A 19,088-nucleotide genomic window follows, 5' to 3' on the forward strand; every position below is an offset into this window, starting at 1 on the left:
GAACCCAATCTCGAATGCCGAACCTGCGACCCTCTAGAAGGTGAGCACTCTGAAGCCACCACAGGAGAGATACCCTGGCCCTGGGGGACAGGCTTATCCTTCGATGCATTTGTAGATGGGACCCTGACCACTTGTCCAGAAGGTCCCACTAAAAAGTTCTCGCATGGAACCTGCCGAATGGAATGGCCTCGTAGGCCGCCACCATCTTTCCCAATACTCGAGTGCATTGATGAACTGACACTCTTTTTGGTTTTAGCAGGTCCTTGACCATGTTCTGGAGTTCCTGGGCTTTTTCCATTGGGAGAAAAACCCTCTTTTTTTTCGTGTCCAGAACCATGCCCAAAAATGCCAGCCGAGTCGTCGGGACCAACTGCAACTTTGGCAGATTTAGAATCCAGCCATGTTGTTGTAGTACTCTCAGGGAGAGAGACACGCCTTTCAGTAACTGATCTCTTGATCTTGCCTTTATCAGGAGATCGTCCAAGTATGGGATAATTGTGACTCCTTGCTTTCGCAGGAGCACCATCATCTCCGCATTACCTTGGTGAAAATTCTCGGGGCCGTGGAAAGCCCAAATGGCAACGTCTGAAACTGGTAATGACAATCCTGTACAGTGAATCTCAGGTACGCTTGATGAGACGGATATATGGGGACATGAAGGTATGCATCCTTTATGTCCAGTGACACCATAAAATCCCACCCTTCCAGGCTGGAGATCACTGCCCGGAGAGATTCCATCTTGAATTTGGACCTTTTCAAATATAGGTTCAGGGATTTTAGATTCAGAATTGGCCTGACCGAGCCATCCGGCTTCGGAACCACAAATAGGGTTGAATAAAACCCTTTTCCCTGTTGCACTTTTGTATGGCAGCTGAAACTATTTCCCTCTCTGGGGGAGAAGCTGGCAAGGCCGATTTGAAAAATCGGTGTGGAGGCACCTCTTCGAACTCCAGTTTGTAGCCTTGGGATACAATTTCGACCACCCAAGGATCCAAATCCGACTGAACCCAGACTTGGCTGAAGAGCCAAAGACGTGCCCCCACCAGTGCGTACTCCCTCAGCGGAGCCCCAGCGTCATGTGGTGGATTTTGTAGAGGCCGGGGAGGACTTCTGTTCCTGGGAACTAGCCGTAGCTGGTGTTCTTTTCCCTCTACCTCTGGCGAGGAAGGAAGAGCCCCGACCCTTTCTGAACTTATGCGACCGAAAGGACTGCATCTGGTATTGAGGTGTTTTCTTTTGCTGTGGGGGAACATAAGGCAAAAAAGAAGACTTACCCACGGTAGCTGTGGAAACCAGGTCCGCGAGGCCCTCCCCAAATAAAACTTCACCTTTGTAAGGTAAAGCCTCCATATGTCTCTTTGAATCAGCATCACCTGTCCATTGACCTTCTAGCAGAAACTACCATGGCATTGGCTCTTGAACCCAACAGCCCAATATCTCTCGCAGCCTCTCTCATATACAACGCTGCATCCTTAATGTGACCCAAGGTCAACAAAATACTATCTTTATCTAGGGTGTCAATGTCAGATGACAAGTTATCTGCCCATGCTGCAATTGCGCTACCCACCCATGCCGACGCTACTGCCGGTCTGAGCAGGGCACCCGTATGCGCATAAATTGATTTTAAGGGAGTTTCCTGCCTGCGGTCCGCAGGATCCTTGAGGGCTGCCGTGTCCGGGGATGGTAGTGCAACCTTTTTGGACAAGCGTGTTAAGACCTTGTCCACCGTGGGCGAGGATTCCCACCATAACGTATCCTTTGAGGGGAATGGATACGCCATAATAATTCTCTTGGGAACCTGCAGTCTCTTGTCTGGAGTTTCCCAAGCCTTTTCAAATAAAGCGTTCAGCTCATGAGATGGGGGAAACGTTACCTCAGGTTTCTTTTCCTTAAACATGCAGACCCTCGTGTCAGGGACAGCGGGGTCCTCCGTGATATGCAAAACATCTTTTATTGCAATAATCATATATTGAATACTCTTGGCCACCCTTGGGTGTAACCTTGCATCATCATAGTCGACACTGGAGTTGGAATCCGTGTCGGTATCAGTGTCTGCAATCTGGGAAAAGGGACGTTTATGGGACCCTGAGGGGTCTTGTGACACAGACAAAACAATGGAATTACTCTTTTCCTTGGACTCTGCTTTGTCCAATCTCTTATGTAATAAGGTCACATTAGCATTTAAAACATTCCACATATCCAACCAATCAGGTGTTGGCTGTGCCGACGGAGACACCACCACCATCTGCTCTGCATCCTCCCTCGACGAGCCTTCCGCTTCAGACATGCCGACACACACGTACTGACACCCCCACACACACTGGGATATATGAATATGGGGACAGCCCCCAAATAAGGCCCTTTGGAGAGACAGAGAGAGATTATGCCAGCACACACCCAGCGCCCCTAGATACTGAAAACAAAGTCTCAGCCTGTACAGTGCTTTATATATATATATATATATATATATATATATATATATAATTTGCACCAAATAAATGTGCCCCCCCCCCCTCGTTTTTTGTCCCCTGTTACTTGTTCAGCAGGGGAAAGTCCGGGAGCAGCTTCTCTGCAGCATGCTGTGGAGAAAATGGCGCTGGTTAGTGCTGGAGGATCAAGCCCCGTCCCCTCGACGGCGGGCTTCGGTCCCGCTCATTTGTTTATACTGGCGGGGGTTTTATAATATACTGCCTCCGCAGTATCTAATAATGGTGCCAGTTTTATGTGAGGTAATTCTTGCTGCCCGGGCGCCCCCCGTGCGCCCTGCACCCTTGCTGTGCCTTGTGTGTGTGTGGGAGCAATGGCGTACAGCGCGGTACCTCTCTGAATAACTAAAGTCTTCTGCCGCCTTTGACGTCTTCTTACTTCATATACTTACCCGGCTTCTATCTTCCGGCTCTGTGAGGTGGACGGTGGCGCGGCTTCGGGACGAACAGCGAGGACGACACCTGTGTTCCGACCCTCTGGAGCTAATGGTGTCCAGTAGCCTAAGAAGCAGAGCCCATCAGTCCAGGAAAGTGGGTCTGCTTCTCTCCCCTCAGTCCCACGAGGCAGGGAGCCTGTTGCCAGCAGTGCTCCCTGAAAATAAAAAACCTAACAAAAGTCTTTTCAGAGAAACTCAGTAGAGCTCCCCTGCAGTGCATCCAGTCTCCTCTGGGCACAGGATCTAACTGAGGTCTGGAGGAGGGGCATAGAGGGAGGAGCCAGTTCACACCCATCTAAAGTCTTAGAGTGCCCATGTCTCCTGCGGAGCCCGTCTATACCCCATGGTCCTTACGGAGGCACCAGCATCCTCTAGGACGTAAGAGAAATGACAGTTACTAGCTGATTGGCTGGTAGCTTATCACTCTCCACTTTATCACTTTTAAGGCTTAGTACATCTGGCCCATTGTGTGCAAAAGGTAGTTGCTGTGCACCTTTCGGACTCAGAAGTACTATACCAAGTAAAGGAAAGTGGACATATGTCATTCTCCAATTTGTTTAGTAGTGTCTTTTGCTAGAGCTTGCAATTGTAATAATTAACTTGGTCACCCATTCTTCAGCAATTAATTAAAGCTGTGACTTTACAATGTCCCTCACTTTGTCTCTTTTGGGTTTTAGTAGGGTGGTGATGGTGTTGGTGATGGTAGTGTTGGTGGTAGTGGTGGTGGTGGTGGTAGTGTAGATTATGGTGTTGGTAGTGTTGGGGATAGTGGTGGTGGTACTGATGGTGATGGTGCTGGTGGTGGTGTTGGCGATGGTGGTGGTGGTAGTGTTGGTGATGGTGGTGGCAGTATTGGTGGTAGTGTTTGTGATGGTGGTAGTGGTGGTGATGGTGTTGGTGGTGGTAGTGATGGTGGTGGTGGGGTTAGTATATGTTTTTATAGTTGATTTCTGTACATTCTTGAATCCAGAAACTGTATCATAATGCTGCCATTCAATACTGTTTCAGCAAACGGCATCATGCTAAGTATTATTGTTATTATATTATGTCTTGCAGTTTTACTTTATGTATATATCTTGTATGAACATAAACTGAATTACGATTTCTAATAAAAGTCTCTTTGGAATTTTTTGTAACTCTCTGCAATGTCCTAGTACTTACTGCTGGTGGAGGAGCAGAATGTCCCATTTAATAGCAGTCTGCAGCAGTCTGATGCAGGGTTCAGCCAGTCCACAAAGTCATCCACCCAGGAGGTTGCTGGGATGGCCAAATAAGATCTGAGCAGAGACATTAATACAATGGTCTGAGTGTCGGGACACACCATAGAAATCAGTATTGTCCTTAGTAGATAGGGATTCCTGGGTAATGTGTAAGAGCAATAATTTAACACTTAAATTCTAACCTGTGGTTTGTTTCTTGGTTTATATAAATCTGTACTTTAGGAGATAGACTGAGAGCATGGGAGCTGGGTTAAACATACCTATCAGTATAAACAATCCATGATTATTTGTAACTATTAGTGTAAAATATGTTATGTTAAAGGGATGGTGCGGCAGGTGCCCAGCACACAGCACATACACCCTGTGGTTGCAACCAGCCATTATCATCCGCGATCACCCAGCTGCGATACTTACCTCTATAATATATAATAGTAGCAGTGCGCCTGACTCATTCTCTGGGCTGGTTAACCTCTGAGTACCCTGTCTGTCTCACTGGGACATCTGCTGGACGCTACCATGCCAACACATTTATTCCTGTCACAACAGTACACTGACAGATGTGGTAGTCACATATATTAGTATCTCTCTGCACTCTATACAGCTGTATTAATGAGCATTGTACCTCACTAGCCGATGTGACATCTATTCTCTGAGAAGTTTCAAAAGTGGAGGGGTTTGGGTGAAGGATGGAGGAATGAAAATAAGGAGGAGGAATGATGATGATGATAAGGAGGAATGATGACAAGTAGGAGGAATGAGGAGGAGGGGCTTTACTGTTGCACAATGTGTATAAGGGGCTCTGCTGCCTGCTGTGTGGTGTAATGTCAATAACGTACACTGCCACATAGTCAGTTGTCATGTGAATAATGGACACTATTGTACAGTGTAATGTGAACTGGTACTAATATTTGCAGTTCCTACTCCTAGTTTTTTGGACTTTTAGTCTCTGTTTGGTCTCTCCTGATTTAGAACATAACCATAATTTCTAGCCACATACAATACAGATACAACTGATCTAAGGCCCTCATTCCGAGTTGTTCGCTCGTTATTTTCCTTCGCATCGGTGCAATTTTCCGCTAACTGCGCATGCGCAATGTTCGCACTGCGGCTGCGTCAAGTAAATTTGCTAAGAAGTTTGGTATTTTACTCACGGCATTACGAGTTTTTTTTCTTCGTTCTGGTGATCGGAGTGTGATTGACAGGAAGTGGGTGTTTCTGGGTGGAAACTGGCCGTTTTATGGGTGTGTGTGAAAAAACGCTGCCATTTCTGGGGAAAACGCGGGAGTGGCTGGAGAAACGGGGGAGTGTCTGGGCGAACGCTGGGTGTGTTTGTGACGTCAAACCAGGAACGAAACTGACTAAACTGATCGCAGTGGCAGAGTAAGTCTCGAGCTACTCAGAAACTGCTAAGAAATGTCTATTCGCAATTTTGCGAATCTTTCGTTCGCAATTCTGCTAAGCTAAGATTCACTCCCAGAGGGCGGCGGCTTAGTGTGTGCAATGCTGCTAAAAGCAGCTAGCGAGCGAACAACTCGGAATGAGGGCCTAAGTTTGTTAGAACCCAATAAATTGCATTAAATTGCAATTTTGTGAAATAACCCTTACAATTGTCTTGCTGCCTTGCAAATACAACATTTGAAGTTGCAGAAAAGCTACAAAATTGCTACAACATACTCATCTTGGTATGGAAGTCACAAGCTGAATGCCATACAGTGAATAAACTATGCAATAGCACAGGCTAGGTTGTCCAACAAAAGGTAAAAAAAAAAAAATCTATGTTTTGTACATAGGGGGTCATTCCGACCCAATCGCTCGCTGCAGTTTATCGCAGCGCAGCGATTGGGTCGGAACTGCGCATGCGCCGGCGTCGCAGTGATCCGGCGCATGCCAGACGTCGTTGCCTAGCGATCGCTAGGCAGAGGCGGTCGATGGGCGGGAGGGGGCTGGACCGTTGGGGGGGGGCGGTGTGGCCGGACCGTTGGGGGGGCGGGCCGCGGTGGCTGCGTTATGTCACACGCAGCCGCTGCGACCCGGGGCAGCGAAGAGGTTCTCCCGGCCAGCCGCAGGTGCTGCGCTGGCCGGGAGTAACTCCTGAGATGCAAAAGCATCGCCGCTGTGCGATGATTTTGCATTTCTGCAGGGGGGGGCGCCACTGACATGCGTGGGCAGACTAGCCCTGTGCTGGGCATCCCCCCGCATGTCCGAGTTTCAATTTTGCACAGCTACGATCAACTCGGAATGACCCCCTTAATCAGGTAACTTGATTAGATTCAAGCAGAGGTGACTGAGCTGTCTCTGGAGATAACAGTTTAATGCCAAAAAATGCAAAATCATGCACTTGGGTCTCAAAAATCCTAAAGCTAAATACAGTATTAATGGCACTATACTGGAAACTACTGAGGAGGAAAGGGATCTAGGAGTCACTATTTCAGATGACTTAAAGGCAGGTAAGCAATGTAACAAGGCAATGAGGAAGGCTAGTCAGATGCTTGGCTGCATTGGGAGAGGAATCAGCAGCAGAAAGAAAGAAGTAATAATAATGCCACTGTATAGGTCATTGGTACGGCCTCATCTAGAATACTGTATTCAGTTCTGGAGGCCATATCTTCAAAAGGATATTAATACATTAGAAACTGTACAAAGGAGGGCAACTAAAATGGTGCATGGCCTACATCACAAAACATACCCAGAAAGACTAAGAAATCTCAATATGTATAGTCTGGAGCAGAGAAGGGAAAGGGGGGACATGATAGAAACTTTCAAATATATCAAGGGTTTTAACAAAGTCCAGGAGGGAAACATTCTCCAAATGAAGAGAAGCAATAGGACACGAGGACATGCACTGAGACTGGAGGGGGGAAGGTTCAGGGGAAATTTGCGGAAAAATTATTTCACAGAAAGGGTAGTGGACAAGTGGAATAGCCTCCCATCAGAGGTGGTAGAGGCTAAGACAGTAGAGCAATTTAAACATGCATGGGATAGACATAAGGATATCCTTACAAAGAAATAAGGATCAAATAAGGTTAGAGATAAAAATAATATAAAAAAAAAAAAAAAAAAAAAAAAGGGGCAGACTAGATGGGCCAAGTGTTTCTTATCTGCCGACAAATTCTATGTTTCTATGTTTCTATAACTGGTGACTTGGGGCGTGAATATTAGATAAGACACGGGGTGAAGGAAGAACAAGGAATAAGAAAGACGCAACATCAGAATTATATGTAAAGTGTCTCTACACCAAAGTTTACAAGTTCGACCCCCTGTGATTGCATACAGAACAGTCATCTGTCATATTTCCACTCATTCTACTTTGAGTTAGTCACAAACTCTTAATTATGAGTTAGTCTTTGGCGTGGCCATCACTGATAACCAATAATCATGATTGCATTACTTTCATGCCCCTTTATGGGTGCAACCAGTATAGGGCTCTCTTTTTTTTTAGAATTCAAAGAGCAGGAACCCCCTTTTATCCAAGCTTGCTGAATCCATAATAGAGACCAATACGTCTGAATGACCAATGAGACTGTCTTTCATTAAGCAAACTTGGTCAAAACCCATTTTGATTGGTTGATGACAAACTAACAATTGCCGATGGATGTATTAGATTGCAAGCTCCCTCTCTTTTCCTGTCTTCTCCTCTGCCACCACACCATACACCCATGCATTCCGGTATTATCCCTTTTGCATGTTCGCTACAACGCTTTACAGTTTATTCTGCACCTTGTCTAATATGTTTTTCGTATTATGCTTAGTTAGTTACTATGTTTGCATTTACATTTCAGCTTGCCTTTACCGATTCTGACTTTTTCTTGTTGGTCCTCAAAGTTTTATATAAATAAAGTTTGATTATAGATAGTCAATAACCCTAAAAATAAGTAAAAAATACAACTGTGCCTAGATTAGCTAGTGAGAAGTTCCTACTTATAGCTGGACAGTATTACAAATCATAACACCAGAAAATACTGTGGAAATAAGTCATTGTGAACCAATTTGGCTAAAACTACCTTTGCCAGTAAATACAGTTGCAGTACATGGTTAGGGTGCCCACTACTGGCTGCTATCATTATAGCAGCTGTTTATGGCACTTTTTTTTTCTACTTTATATAATCACAATCCATGTTGTATACACACTGAGTAGAGAAACACAGGGGATATACATTGAGTCCAATGGGGTGCACTTACCTATCAGGAACCTCTGTGGCATACCGTATCTTCTGCATCATTGAATTAACGTCGCAGCCTGCGCTGGAGCAGATGCCGTTTATACCAGCTGTGGTGGAATAGTTATATCCAGACGTGGCGACAAAGTACGTGGGAACACCAACTTCAAAATAGTCGTTGAGATGGTTTAAATACTCCAGCACATAGGAATCCTGTGAAGAGGTAAGGCAAGAAGTAATTAGCTGCTGTATATAAGGACAATTATATCACCGGTTCTGTACACACAGTGATTACCACAAATAATTCTCTCGCTGTATAATAATATAGGGCTCCATGTGTTGCTTTTCTCAGGACAGTTCCCCTTCTTCCACCAAAACTTTTAACTCCCAATACTTATTTTCCCGTAATGTTATCTCAGACAAGCGGGAATAGATTCCTACAACTGTTTCACCTTAAATGGAACCTAAAAAGATGTATGGTGGAGGGGGGGGTTATCACCTCATACTGAGTGTTGTGGTATTTGATTTCAGATTTATGAGTACTCTACACAATTAGTTACACAAAACAATCATGTGTAGCCCCTTTGCTCTCCTGACCTGTAGTGTCCTGGAGACCTCATGAGCTATTTATGCAGAGAGTGACCCACCCAAGATGGATGCTCACTGTATGGGCTATGCAAAAATGGTTGCCACTGGGCTGCAAGAGAACCCTTAGGCCAGATATACACTTTCACGATATCTGCACAATTTGTTGTTTTCCGAGGTAACAAATCATGCATATTTTGCAGTGTGTATGCCCGATCGTGCACTCCCGCGGGTCACACATAATATCTTCTGGTTGGCCATGCTGCACAGCCAATCTGAAGATACAGTGTACAAGGTGGTGCACTGCAATGAAGGATGGAACGAGATGTTGTTCCACTATTTAAAATGCTGGACATCGCCAGTGGCGCACGCATGGGGGTGTTTCTGAGTACCCTGAAACACCTCCCCCTCCTGCTTTTCACAGGCAGTGACAGGCTTGTCTCCATCTCTGCACTGGCTGGGATGGTGCAATCCCTCAGGAAAATCCTGTCAGTCCTGTCAATCATGCTGCAATTTAGGGGGAGCTGCGACTGTCATCACAGATACAGATTCTGCACACACGCAGATCGACATACATCGGAGCCGGTGTATGTAAACCATTGGGTTTGCATACTGTACATCTCGGAATGAGGCCCTATATCCATATCATCATCAATGTTTTATGCCCTTGTAATAATCAATGTTCTTATGTTTTAGTCTGAAATTAATTTTATTTGAACACTTGCCACTCTTTGCTACACTCATGGTTAATAAATGTACCATTGTGGTTTTAGCAGTAAATGTTGTGTGTTCCATGCTCGCTGAGTAAGTTGTGAGGTGTTGGGACAGAGGTTTCCTCTATCAACCTCTGGTGGACAGAAGACCCGTTCTCTACCCGGAGGCCTATCAAGATATTCAAGATGCAAGTGGAGGCACTGGCAGAAGTCAGGGTATAAAAAGGTGAGGGAAGCATTTGCTACGTGAACACCACTCCTACATGGCACTAGAGAATGATATTTATTTACCAAGGGTACAGACAGCTCCTGATTCAGACCGACACGAGAATGCATCATAAAATATATCCCACAGCAGAACAGGAAAATGAACAAAATCATCTGCGGACAGAAGAAGAGACACAGAGGGTGAGATTCAAATTATATATCACGCCCAATTTCTTTCTAAAATGATCTCCGTTATTGCGCATATTGGCACCCATAGTAATCAGGTTTAGCTGTGTAAAGTGTTGGGTGCTTCGCTGCTCCGGGGGTAGCGAGCTGAAATAATGATACAACGTCCCTGAGGGCAGAAACAGAACGGGTGTGTAAAGGGGTGAAAAGAATTGAATCCCGCCCAGAGAGTGTAAAAAACTCTGTAAGCGATTAAACAGGAGGAAACTAAAGCTGTATAAACTATAAAATTAATTAGACAATACAGAACACTGGCTGTGTATTTTTTTTGTACAATAGATAAAATTAATGATGTACAGTGGATTTCACGGTATGGGATATTAGATAATGAGGAGAGGATTACACAGTATGGGATATGAGATGATGTGCAGTGGATTACACGGTATGGGATATTAGATAATGAGGAGAGGATTACACAGTATGGGATATGAGATGATGTGCAGTGGATTACACGGTATGGGATATTAGATAATGAGGAGAGGATTACACAGTATGGGATATGAGATGATGTGCAGTGGATTACACGGTATGGGATATTAGATAATGAGGAGAGGATTACACAGTATGGGATATGAGATGATGTGCAGTGGATTACACGGTATGGGATATTAGATAATGAGGAGAGGATTACACAGTATGGGATATGAGATGATGTGCAGTGGATTACACGGTATGGGATATGAGATGATGGGGGTCATTCCGACCCGATTGCTCGCTGCAGTTTATCACAGAGATCGGATCGGAACTGCGCATGCGTCGGCGCCGCAGTGGCCGTGATCGCAAAGGGCGTCATTGCCTAGCGATCACCTCTGAGGCAGAGGTGGTCGCTGGGTGGGAGGGGGCTGGAAGGCGGCGTTAAGCCGCCGTTTAGGGGGCGCGGTCCGGCCAATGCAGGCGTGGCCGGACCGTTGGGGAGGTGGGCCGCGGTGGCTGCGTGACGTCACACGCAGCCGCTGCGACCCGGGGCAGCGAAGAGGTTCTCCCGGCCAGCCGCAGGAGCTGCGCTGGCCGGGAGTGACTCCTGAGATGCAAAGGCATCGCCGCTGTGTGATGCTTTTGCATTTCTGTGGGGAAAGGGGGTCACGGACATTCGGGGTGGACTAGCCCTGTGCTGGGCGTCCCCCCGCTTGTCTGAGTGCCTGATCGTAGCTGTGCTAAATTTAGCACAGCTACGATCAACTCGGAATGACCCCCGATGTGCAGCAGATTACAGGATATGGGATATGAGATGAGGTGCAGTGGATTACACAGTATGGGATATTAGATAATGAGGAGAGAATTACACGGTATGGGATATGAGATGTTGGACAGAGGATTACATGGTATGAGGTATGAGATAATGGTCAGTGGATTACACTGTATGGGATATGAGATGATGGGCAGTGGATTACATGGTATGGGATATGATATGAAGTGCAGTGGATTACACAGTATGTGATATGAGATGAGGTGCAGTGGATTACACGGTATGTGATATGAGATGAGGTGCAGTGGATTACACTGTATGGGATATGATATGATATGATGGGCAGTGGATTACACAGTATGAGATATGAGATGAGGTGCAGTGGATTACATGGTATGGGATATGAGATGAGGTGCAGTGGATTACACTGTATGGGATATGATATGATATGATGGGCAGTGGATTACACAGTATGAGATATGAGATGAGGTGCAGTGGATTACACTGTATGGGATATGAGATGATGGGCAGTGGATTACACGGTATGTGATATGAGATGAGGTGCAGTGGATTACACGGTATGGGATATGAGATGATGGGCAGTGGATTACACAGTATGGGATATGATATGAAGTGCAGTGGATTACACAGTATGTGATATGAGATGAGGTGCAGTGGATTACACGGTATGTGATATGAGATGAGGTGCAGTGGATTACACGGTATGGGATATGAGATGAGGTGCAGTGGATTACACTGTATGGGATATGATATGATATGATGGGCAGTGGATTACACAGTATGAGATATGAGATGAGGTGCAGTGGATTACATGGTATGGGATATGAGATGTTGGACAGAGGATTACATGGTATGAGGTATGAGATAATAGTCAGTGGATTACACGGTATGGGATATGATATGATGTGCAGTGGATTACATGGTATGGGATATGATATGATATGAAGTGCAGTGGATTACACAGTATGTGATATGAGATGAGGTGCAGTGGATTACACGGTATGGGATATGAGATGAGGTGCAGTGGATTACACAGTATGGGATATGAGATGAGGTGCAGTGGATTACACAGTATGGGATATGAGATGAGGTGCAGTGGATTACACGGTATGGGATATGAGATGACGTGCAGTGTATTATTCGGTATGAGATATGGTATGAGATGCTGTGGATTACACAGTATTGGATATGAGATGATAAGAAATGGATTACACAGTATGGTATATGGGGTGAGGTTCAGGGGATTACACAGTATGGGATATGATATGATGGGCAGTGGATTACACAGTATTGGTTATGATATGATGGACAGTGGATTACACAGTAAGGGGTATAAAATAAAGTGCAGTGGATTACACGCATGGGATATGAGATGATGGGCAGTGGATTACACAGTATGGGGTATGAGGTTATCAGCAGTGGATTACACAGTATGGGGTATGATCTGATAAGCAGTGGATAACACAGTATGGGATATGGGATGAGGATTACACAGTATGGGATATGGGATGAGGTGCAGTGGATTACACAGTATGGAGTATGATCTGATAAACAGTGGATTACACAGTATGGGATATGGGATGAGGATTACACAGTATGTATGAGATGATGTGCAGGGGATTACACAGTATTGTTTGAGGTGCAGTGGATTACACTGTATGGTATATGAGATGAGGTGCAGTGGATTACACTGTATGGTATATGAGATGAGGTGCAGTGGATTACACTGTATGGTATATGAGATGAGGTGCAGTGGATTACACTGTATGGTATATGAGATGAGGTGCAGTGGATTACACAGTATAGGATATGGGATGAGGTAACATAATAACATAGTAACATAGTATCAAAGGTTGAAAAAAGACAATTGTCCATCGAGTTCAACCTATTTGTGGTCTCCTATGCACGATTATTTTGTATAAAATTTTGACTGAAGTTGATGACTGCCGTTACGTTTTACCCCTTTTTTTTATAATAACCATAGTGCGTGACTATGCCCCGTAACCCTGGATATCCTTATCCATTAGGAATTTATCTAACCCATTCTTAAAGGTGTTGACTGAGTCGGCCATTACAACTCCCTCAGGCAGGGAATTCCAAACACATATCGTCCTTACCGTAAAAAAGCCTTTACGCCGTATTGTGCGGAATCTCCTCTCCTCTAACCTGAGTGAGTGTCTACGAGTTCTCTGTGTTGATCTAACCAAAAACAGGTCCTGAGCAAGATCTGTATATTGTCCCCTTATATATTTGTAAATGTTGATCATGTTCCCTCTTAATCTCCTCTTTTCCAGTGTAAACATGCCTAGTCTTGCAAGCCTTTCCTCGTATTCCAGCGTCTCCATACCCTTTATTAGTTTGGTTGCCCGCCTCTGAACCTTTTCTAGCTCCAGGATATCCTTTTTGTAGTATGGTGCCCAGAATTGTACACAGTATTCAAGGTGTGGCCTCACAAGTGATTTATATAACGGGAGTATAATACTCTTGTCCCTAGCATCAATTCCCCGTTTTATGCATGCTAATATCTTATTAGCCTTCTTTGTTGCAGTCCTACTTTGGGTACTACTGCTTAGTTTGCTATCTATGAGGACACCTAAGTCCTTTTCCAGTACAGAGTCCCCTAATTTGACCCCATTTAGTAGGTAGGTGTTATTTTTGTTCTTGTTAGCACAGTGCATTACCTTACACTTGTCTGTATTGAAGCGCATTCTCCATTTCGCTGCCCAAGCTTCTAATTTAACTAAGTCGTTCCGAAGCGACTCAGCATCCCCCTCTGCATTTATAACTTTACACAATTTGGTATCATCTGCAAAAATTGACACCATGCTCTCTCTGGTCATTCTGTTAGGTCATTAATGAAAATATTGAACAATAGCGGTCCTAATACGGGCCCTCATTCCGAGTTGTTCGCTCGCAAGCTGCTTTTAGCAGCATTGCACACGCTAAGCTGCCGCCTACTGGGAGTGAATCTTAGCTTAGCAGAATTGCGAACAAAAGATTCTCAAAATTGCGAATAGAAATTTCTTAGCAGTTTCTGAGTAGTTCGACACTTACTCTGCCACTGTGATCAGTTCAGTCAGTTTCGTTCCTGGTTTGACGTCACAAACACACCCAGCGTTCGCCCAGACACTCCCCCGTTTCTCCAGCCACTCCCGCGTTTTTTCCAGAAACGGCAGCGTTTTTTCACACACACCCATAAAACGGTCAGTTTCCGCCCAGAAACACCCACTTCCTGTCAATCACACTCCGATCACCAGAACGAAGAAAAAACCTTGTAATGCCGTGAGTAAAATACCAAACTTCTTAGCAAATTTACTTGACGCAGCCGCAGTGCGAACATTGCGCATGCGCAGTTAGCGGAAAATCGCACCGATGCGAAGAAAAATAACAAGCGAACAACTCGGAATGAGGGCCACTAAGCCTTGCGGCACTTAGCACTTCAGTCCAATTTGAAAAAGATCCATTAACCACATTGCACTGCTCCCTATTATCTAACCAGTTTTTGACCAAAGTGCATATTGTGCTTCCTAGCCCTGTTTCTTGTAGCTTGTAGATAAGTCTCATGTGTGGTACAGTGTCGAATGCTTTGGCAAAATCTAAAAAGATTACATCCACCTCTTTACCCTGATCTAGGTTTGCGCTTACTGTTTCATAAAAGCCAAGTAAGTTGGTTTGACAGGATCTGTCCTTCATAAACCCTTTTGATTCCTTTTAATGACCTTATTGACTTCAAGGAACTTCTGAATACTATCTCTTAGAATACCTTCCAATACTTTCCCCACTATAGATGTAAGACTAACTGGTCTATAATTACCTGGTTCAGCTTTACTTCCCTTTTTGAATACAGGCACTACTTCCGCTATACGCCAGTCTTTGGGAACCATACCTGATATTACTGAATCCTTAAAGATCAAAAATAGCAAGTTCAGAGGGAAGCTCCATTAGAACCCTTTGGTGAATACCTTATGAACAGTAGCGGATCTTGCCACGGGCAAGCAGGACTTTTGCCCGGGGTGCCGCCTTCCAGAGGGCGCAGGGCGCCATCCGGAGGGTGCCGCACCAGGGCAAGATCCGCTGCTGCTATGTGCCCCCCGCTGCCCCCCTGCTGCCGCTGGCCGCTGCCCCCACCTGCTGCCGCTGTGAAGGGAAACTAGACGCGTACGCGTCTAGTTTCCCTTCGTGGAGAGATCCTTTACTGTGGGGTGCGCGATGACGTCATCGCGCACCGCACAGCAAAGGTCCTCTCCGCGAAGGGGACTAGACGCTACGCGTCTAGTTTCCCTTCGTGGAGAGGACCTTTGCTGTGCGGTGCGCGATGACGTCATTGCGCACCGCACATCATTTCAGTCTGTACAGGGGGCGTAAATGACCACGCCCCCTGTACGAAGCCACGCCCCCTATTGCTGCCCGGGGCGCACAGAGCGCCAGAACCGGCCCTGCATAGGAACCCGGTGACTTATTAATCTTTAAATGTTTTAATCGGTCACTGACTACTTCCTCACTTAAATAAGTACCTATCAGTGGGATATTCTCATTATTGAGATTATGTGTTAGTCCCTGAATTGGGTCCTCTCTAGTAAATACTGTTGAAAAAAACTCATTTAGTGTGTCCGCTATGTCATTATCATTTTTGCTTAAGACTCCCAACTTGTCTTTTAAAGGGCCTATACTCTCCTTCTTTAATCTCTTGCTATTAATCTATTTAAAGAATTTTTTGGGATTCGCTTTGCTTTCCTTTGCTACTAGTTTTTCAGTTTCTACTTTAGCCGCTCTTATTTCCTTTTTGCATATTTTGTTACATTCCTTATAGTGCTGAAATGCAGGGGCGGAACTCTGGGAGGCAGTGGAGTCGGCTGCCGCCGGGCTCCTGGCCTCAAGGGGGCGCATCTCCTCCACACTGTCTCCCGCTGCCTGACTCCTGAAGAGGAGCTTTCGTGTCAGTGTCAGGGGGAGCCCGCAGATCAGGAGGACTGGAGGAGCTACTCGCAGCCTGGAACCTGTCACCGGAGGAGGAGGAGCTCGTAGCAGCATGCGCACCCTCAGCGTTCTGAGGGAAAATCCCACCGGCCAGCCGCTGTGTGCTCCGGCTCTGCGGGTAAGTGGAGGTCCAGGGCAGCCTCACTTACCCATCCTTGTGACGGTCACATTATCGTGCGTGCCGAATGCCGGTCATTGGGCGGGCGGGCGGGCGCGCGCGCGCGGGGGATGGGGGGGGGGGCTTATTGTATACATTGCTGGGAGGTGCTGCACTTAGGATCCCTTCAATAATGACACACACAGCAGCACCATTATATAATCAATATTTCAATCTGGTACTATAGATTGTCACCAGGATACCATACCTGATGACAATCTATAGTACCAGATTGAAATATTGATTATATAAAGGTGCTGCTGTGTGTGTCATTACTGAAGGGATCCTAAGTGCAGCACCTCCCAGCAATATATTAAAACTTCTTGTGGGGGCACCAGAATAAGTAAATGTATATATATAGAGAGAGAGAGAAAGAGAGATGTGGAATTCAGTGGCACTCCACAGACTTGAATATATTAATAATAAATAATTAATCAATCCATGAATTAAATAAAGTATGGAGTATTAACTGTATACAAGTCTGTGGAGTGCCACTGAATTCTACATCTATATGAGACCGTTGCTTTGACCTAAGGAGGGCACCACAGCAAGAATTCATTGTACCCTCAAAGGAGTGTCAGGCTCACAGTCCTATAAAAAAATTAAAAAAAAAAAAAATATATATATATATATATATATATATATAGATATATATAGAGGCAAAGTGTGACATCCCTAAATGCTCCCAACACCAGGTAAGAGATACTGCATGGCACTCCAGGACATCTTTGAATCAATTACATTTTACTGCAATATATAACCCAGAATCGTTGATATATTGCGGTAAAAGTTTATTGATTTAAATAAGTCCTGGAGTGCCATGCAGTATCTCTCACCTGGTGTTGGGAGCATCTAAGGAAAGGACGCCACACTTATATACATCATTATCAGCAAGGGCACCCAGGCAACTGCATATACAATAGTGAGTACTGAACCACAAGATGAATATATATATATATATATATATATATATATATATAGTATTATCATTTACTGTATCAGTGCGCAGTATGTTAGTGTCCATGGAATAAAGTGACTTGCATACTCCCTTTAGTGTGGACGGTGTAATGGTTAGCATTACTGCCTCACAGCACTGAGGTCATGGGTTTTGTTCCCGCCATGGCCCTAACTGTGTAGAGTTTGTATATTCTCCCATTGCTGGCGTGGATTTCCACCAGGTACTCTGGATAGGTAGGTTATTTGTCTCCCAACAAAAATTAACCCTAGTGCATGAGTGTACAGGGGCAGACTACATAGGCCAAGTATTTCTTATCTGCCATCAAATTCTATGTGACAGGTCTCGCAATAGTACAGCTGTCTGGTTCTCGCCTCCGGCCGGGGAGAGGGAGTGCAGACTAGAGTCCTGGGAGCTGCTATCCACCTCCTCCTTCTCCAGTGTGACCTACCACCTCCACACATCCCTATGATTTGTCCCTGAACTGTGATCAGGACTAATGCTAGGAGAGAAAGCCTTGTGATGAACATCTGCTTAATTCTCCATGTCCGCCACCCTGCATGACACCCTGCCTGCTGTATGTGAGAGTGTAGAGAGCAGTCACTGGACGTTGTGTCCCCTATACTGAGCGGGATATCAGAGTTATTTCTGCGTCTTCCGTCATTCTGCTGCGGAGCCCATCCACACACTGCTGATGCGGGGGTCACCCACTTTATAGGCTGCTACACAGGTACTTATGGTGTTAAAATAGGAAGAAGAGCTGTTGTGTAGCCTACACATGGAGCCCTCCTCATCAATCCCTATAATTATGGGGATTGTTATTAACTGAGCCAGGGCAGTCGGACTTAATCCCCTGCTGTATTGTTCTTGAAAGTGGCGTTTGTGTGTTTTTGATATATACATACTGTATATCGGCACACCACTGCGCCAAAGCATCTACATTGTGACACGCTAGTGGGTGAGGGAGTACTGTAGATTTGCTATAAAGGTATGCTGGTGTCTATTTTATTGTGATGACTGACTTGGAGTGCGTCCACTTTGTATGTGTATCTATATTACTATTGGGAAAGGCACCTGAACACGCTACTACTGTTCAACATGAGTGCCGGATAGCTATATATGAAGGGCGTGTGTGTCTACAGTATGTAGGGGGGGGGGGGGCACCAACACTTATCATGCCTCCGGGCGACTGGGGCGAACTTACGCCACTGCTGAAATGACTCTGCTACCCCGTCAGATTTGTATTTTTTAAATGCTCGCCTTTTCTTGCCCGGAAGTTCCTTTATCTTTTTTGTTAAGTCACATTGGTTTATGATTTTTATTCCTTTTTTTGCTGCTCGTAGGAATAAATTTGAGAGTATTTTTAGCTAGCAGGAATTTTAGTACCTCCCATTTCTCCGTAGTATTTTTTCCTAAAAACAAACCTTCCCATTCAATATCCCTGAAAAATACCCTCATCTTTTCAAAATTCGCTTTGCTAAAGTTTAGAGTCCTAGTTGAGCCAGTATAGGGCTGTTTATGGAAACTGATATTGAATGTGACCATATTGTGGTCGCTGTTTCCTATGGGTTCCCCTACTATAATACCTGATACCAAATCCCCATTGTTTGTTAATACCAGGTCTACGATTGCATTGTACCTAGTTGGTTCCTCAATTAGTTGAACTAAGTAGTTATCATTAAGTGTGTTTAAAAACATATTGCCCCTAGCAGTATCACATGAATCATTTTTCCAGTTTATC

At 45.1% G+C, this 19,088-nt stretch overlaps 1 protein-coding gene across 1 annotated transcript in view; it reads right to left on the reverse strand.

Moving 5' to 3' along the window:
- The window catches only part of NPC1L1 (NPC1 like intracellular cholesterol transporter 1), a 91,495-nt gene that overhangs the window by 22,527 nt on the left and 49,880 nt on the right, over positions 1 to 19,088 (reverse strand). The window contains exons 11-13 of the mRNA XM_063931910.1: positions 9,890 to 9,979; positions 8,323 to 8,513; positions 4,085 to 4,200 (exon numbers count right to left, since the gene is read on the reverse strand). Coding sequence (XP_063787980.1) covers positions 4,085 to 4,200; positions 8,323 to 8,513; positions 9,890 to 9,979 — 397 coding nt within the window. The remainder of the gene's footprint in view (positions 1 to 4,084; positions 4,201 to 8,322; positions 8,514 to 9,889; positions 9,980 to 19,088) is intronic.

The sequence above is a fragment of the Pseudophryne corroboree genome, chromosome 6 (genome assembly GCF_028390025.1).
Source record: "Pseudophryne corroboree isolate aPseCor3 chromosome 6, aPseCor3.hap2, whole genome shotgun sequence".
NCBI lineage: Eukaryota > Metazoa > Chordata > Amphibia > Anura > Myobatrachidae > Pseudophryne > Pseudophryne corroboree.